This window comes from Sander vitreus, chromosome 2, assembly GCF_031162955.1.
Source record: "Sander vitreus isolate 19-12246 chromosome 2, sanVit1, whole genome shotgun sequence".
Classification (NCBI taxonomy): Eukaryota; Metazoa; Chordata; class Actinopteri; order Perciformes; family Percidae; genus Sander; species Sander vitreus.
In genome coordinates, this window is record NC_135856.1 from 4,785,843 (window position 1) to 4,790,803 (window position 4,961).

Consider the following 4,961-nt stretch of genomic DNA (forward strand, 5'->3'; position numbering starts at 1 on the left):
TGAAAAGTGTCGTTTTTTTTTTTTTTAACTTAACTAGACATTTTAAAGGCCCCATTATTACATAAAATGGACATGATGTATATTTTCTGGAGTATTTTATATGCATTTCCCTGTTGTACAGTCTGACAGAGTTGGAAAGTTTGGCATCTCCTCTAAAAAGGAAAAGTAAACTTCTGAATTTCATTAAACCTCAGATTCATAACACGTCTTTTTAAGGCTCCGATGGCTCCCATCGTTACCTTAAAGAAGGTCTTCGGAAGAGTTAACACAGCAAGCTGATGTCTTTCAGAAAATATAAATCCATCTTTTATATCAGGTGTTTGGTTATTATGAGGTCTGCAAGGCCCATATTGTAACAGCACCTGCCAATATCTACAATGTCCTGTCTGTTTAGATCATTTCGACCACTTTAAGACAAAAATGTTACTTAAACTCTTAATTCACTCAAGGTTTTGGTGGCAGAATCCTCACCTGTTTTATATTACCTCAGCCAAAATCAACCAGTAGCCTATGTGCTTTGCGTTATGATGGCCCCTTATCATTAACTCTGGGTGAAGTTAAACTAATACTCTATTATCCCTTGACCTGACCGTTGACCTAGACGTGTGACCGTTCTTGCAGGAAGCGTGCCGCCTGGTGCGCCTCTCAAAAGAGCGCACAGATTTACGCACGAACCAACACAAGGTCCCCAATGTCCTGACCGACTGTGGAATGATGAAAACTGAAAACAACATGTTAAATAACCCACAACGAAGCTAAGTAAAGATATGGGTAACATATTTCCAGCCACAGAGAAGAGTTACTAATGTGCTTCTTTCAACAAAACGTGTGCGTAAAAGGCTGCTGGGGGTGAATTCAGCGAGGACAGAACAGACCGAAGGATACACACGGTGGATAGTAGAGGAGCAGAGTGTGAGTAAAAATGATCTGCCCACCATATTCACACAAGTCCGAAAACAAAACCGGTACGTGAATATGCGTCACGTACCCCACCTTCCTTCCTTCCTTCCTTCCTTCCCCATCTCTGACTACCTCTCTCTCCAAATGCTTCCCTTCCAGCCTGCACACTTTCCATTTCACACACCCCTCCCCCTGACATCAGAGGAGGCAGAGGCGCGCCTTCGCCCCGGTCCAAACTCCACTTACAAAGCCCGACATTCTATCTGTCAGAGAGGAGACCTGCATGGACAAATACCGGGGACTAATACCCACGTTTTCGTGCGTTTTACGGCGATGAGGGATTCCAGAGGCTTAACGCAACTCCAATTACCAAAGAAGAGGCTATTAAGCTCAATTATTTGTTAGAAGAAAAAAAAAAGAGTGGGGGAAAGGAGAAGGGGTGTGCATGTTACTCGGCGGGCTTCATTTCCTCGGTGCTGCAGAGCAGGAGCTGGATGACATGATGCTGCAGAGTCCGCTCACCTCCACGCCGTTTTCTGTCAAGGATATCCTGAAGCTGGAGCAACAGCAGCGGCAGCAGAGGCAGTGCGGGTCCCTGGAGCTCCAGCTCCCGATCCATACCCAGCAGCAGTTAGCCGGCTCTCCTCCCCAGCAGCAGCAGCATTTCCAAACCCCGCCGTCCTGCATGCTCGCCGGAGCCCGGGACAGTCCTTCCTTCTCGGACGGAGAGGACAACCTGGCCTACCTCAGCGCGCTGGCGGTGCGGGAAGAGGACCGAGGGGAGACCAGCTTGTCCCCGGACATGTATGTCCACCCCGGCCTACAGGCAGCCAAGCTGGAGGCCGCCGAGCTGGACGAGCAGGAAAACAGTGAGTGTGAAGCACAACGGGCCGAACAAAAGGCATACAAAAGGACACTTGAAACAATAACTATTACAAAAAATGTTTTTTACAGAGAAATATCAAAGTGCAACAACGTGAATTGTAAACGTAGGCAGCTGATTTGGATGTTAAATCTTACATTTCCAGTGTCCAGATTAATAATTTGCATGTTTAGCCACAAAAACACAGCTTAACCTGAAACCTGAACCAAACGGTTGTCACAGTGTAGAAATGTTTCTTCTGTTACGCACAAGTGGATTTGTTTTGTAAATTAAAAATACAACTCTAATTATATCAAACACACTGTGAGCCAACTGGAAAAAAAGAAAATATATGTTGTGTCATTTTCTAAATAATCCTGCAGCTCTGTTATGGCTTTATTATTATTCCAGTATTTTAATTATTATTTGATCACTTGGGTGATCTTAAAGATGAACCGTCACTTTAGTTCCAAATATAAGTTGTACAAAAGTGAAGAAAAACAACAGCAACAACAACAACATTTTAATAAAAGGGAAGAAAGATTGTGTTTCAGAGATATTTTCTGATCTGCAGAACAGTGTCTGTACTCTGAGAGAGTGAGGCCTGTTCTCGGCTGTTCCACCTCCAGACGACAGACATTATCCCAATAAAGAGCTATCAAATGGTGGAAGTCAGTAGAGGCCTGAGACGAACCCAGTAAAGTCTGGAAATGTCAAACACTTTCTAGTGGTTCAGCTGAGCGCCCATTGTGCGGAGTCTGTTATGATGTGTGAACCGTAAACCGGCAATTAGTTTAAAGAGGCTTGTAAAAGAAATGACACGGCGAAGTAGCGCTAATAAACAGTCACAGTCAGACACAGGTACATATAAATATTCATTAGATATAAACAGTTTTAAAAAATGACTTTTTAAGCTGATCGTGTCTCTTTCTAAGTCACTCAATTTTATACTATTTGCCTAAAACTTATAATTAGCCTATTCTGTATTTTAGACAAAAGAGATTTTCTTCTTCTGTTTGTTGCACGGTTTATCCTTTAAAGCTCAGCCTCCTTGTGTTTTATATGTTATTGTCTCATCATTTTTTTTATTTTTTATTATAATAAACTAAATTAGCTAAACGCTTTTGTGATTGTACAGGACATTGCTAATGAAACTAATTTACCAGGTTTAAGTGTTGTCGGTAGCTAATTGGGGAGTTGAGAAGTATTTATTGAAGTTTAGAATACCGTGATCTTGTTCAAAACCTACCAAAGGTTGTAAACTGAAAGAATAGGCACTATATATATATATATATATATATATATATATATATATATATATATATATATATATATATATATATATATATATATATATATATATATTTACATTTCATGATTTGAGATACAGAACATACGTATACATATAGACTTCTTACATGACTTTCCAACCTACCCAGAGAGCTGTGCTTTGGTGTCCCGGGAGGAGGCATCGGAGGGCGGGCAGGGCGACTCGGAACGGCCGGTGCAGAAGCAGAGGAGCCGGCGGAGACCCAGGGTGCTATTCTCCCAGGCGCAGGTCTTCGAGCTGGAGCGGCGCTTCAAGCAGCAGCGCTACCTATCCGCCCCGGAGCGGGAGCACCTGGCGACCACCCTAAAACTCACCTCGAACCAGGTGAAGATCTGGTTCCAGAACCGCCGCTACAAGTGCAAGCGGCAGCGGCAGGACAAGTCTCTGGAGGCGGCGGGGCAGCACCACCCTCCCCCGCCACGGCGCGTCGCCGTACCGGTGCTGGTCAGAGATGGGAAGCCGTGTCTGGGCGGTGCGCAGAGCTACGCCGCCGCTGCTGCCCCGTACGGATCCAACCCGTACAGTTATAACGGATACCCAGCGGCATATGCATACAACAGCCCCGCTTACAACACCAACTACAGCTGCACGTACACCAGCATCCCTGCCCTTCCTCCGTCCAGCACCTCCAACGCCTTCATGAACATGAACTTGGGAAGTGTAAGCGGCCTTGGCGGCTCCCCACAGGCCCAAACACACCAAGGGACAGCGGTCACATCCTGCCAGGGCTCCATGCAGGGGATCCGGGCCTGGTAGCCTCACCAGAACAGATCTAGCGTCTCTTTTTATTCTCTCATTTTCGTCAACCCACACGCTTTTAGAAGTGTGTTAACTTGTGAAAACGCCTCAGAAAACAGTATTGCTTATATAATGGATCTGAGTTTGGATTCTCCTGTCAGATGACTTGAAATTTCACTCATATTTCTGGCTAGTTCAAGTGTATTATAGCCGAAATGAGTGCGAAAAAAGGCTGGACGTCTCACAGAGGCATCTGAACTGTCACACAGCTTGGGTGAAATTAAATTTTTTTGGTCCAGTAATTGTCGGTGCTCTAGTTTGGCACTGGTAGGACTGAAGCACAGAGGGAAACACACACGCTTGCCCATTTCTCCTTATTTGAACTCAAAAAGATGATTTGTATTTTTTAAACGTTTGTTTCCAACATTGTATATTTTTTAGGATATATGGAGAGATTGAATTGCTTTAAAGTGTTTTTTTTTTTTTTTTTGGTTCAACAGAGATTTGTTTTAGTCTATTTCACATCTATTCAAATAAATCAGAGAAAATGAGAAAAGGTGCGTTTTGATTCTGTATCCGGGCAAAAAAAAGATTTTAGGATGTTACCTTCACTGTGCGGTTGAAATAATGGCAAGCACATCGCCATCACGTAACTGTATGTCTCCCTGAAGAATGAAAAGAAAGAATCATATAATAACAAAGAATAATCCAATAATGATTGCTCCCACTGTGCCCAGAAGTGAGTCAGATGCACGGAGGCAAATTTGGCTCGTAAACATTTTAAGGGGAGAGCTACTGGAGGAGGCCAGGCCACAGGGACTCTTTGTCCCGATGCCAGGCGACGTGAAAGGAGGACGTAATTCTCCATTTGAGGTCCTTAAAAAGGACGCGATTAAGCACCTAAAATACCCCCGAAAAGCGAGCTGCAGCCGGGCTAGGGAGCGGGAATAATGGCTCTTATTGGATTGTCGGACAAAAGGTGTGTGGTAGGCAGAGCCGGGTACTCAGCAAAGACAAAAGCGCACAGGGGCCGCAAGATTGACGTCCTAATATTCCAATTTGAGGGACATTCTGCGAGGAGAAGGGGACACGGAGGAAAAATGTGGTCACTTTTGTTCCCCTTCAGGAGGC

General features: G+C 44.3%; 1 protein-coding gene across 1 annotated transcript; it reads left to right on the top strand.

Annotated features, from left to right (window-relative positions):
* The first annotated feature begins 1,147 nt into the window (after positions 1-1,147).
* LOC144529158 (homeobox protein Nkx-2.5-like) lies at positions 1,148-4,360 on the top strand. Its single transcript, XM_078268129.1, has 2 exons — positions 1,148-1,769; positions 3,202-4,360. The coding sequence occupies exons 1-2, from the start codon at positions 1,346-1,348 to the stop codon at positions 3,846-3,848; spliced, it is 1,071 nt and encodes a 356-aa protein (XP_078124255.1). The 5' UTR covers positions 1,148-1,345; the 3' UTR covers positions 3,849-4,360.
* Positions 4,361-4,961: the final 601 nt, after the last annotated feature.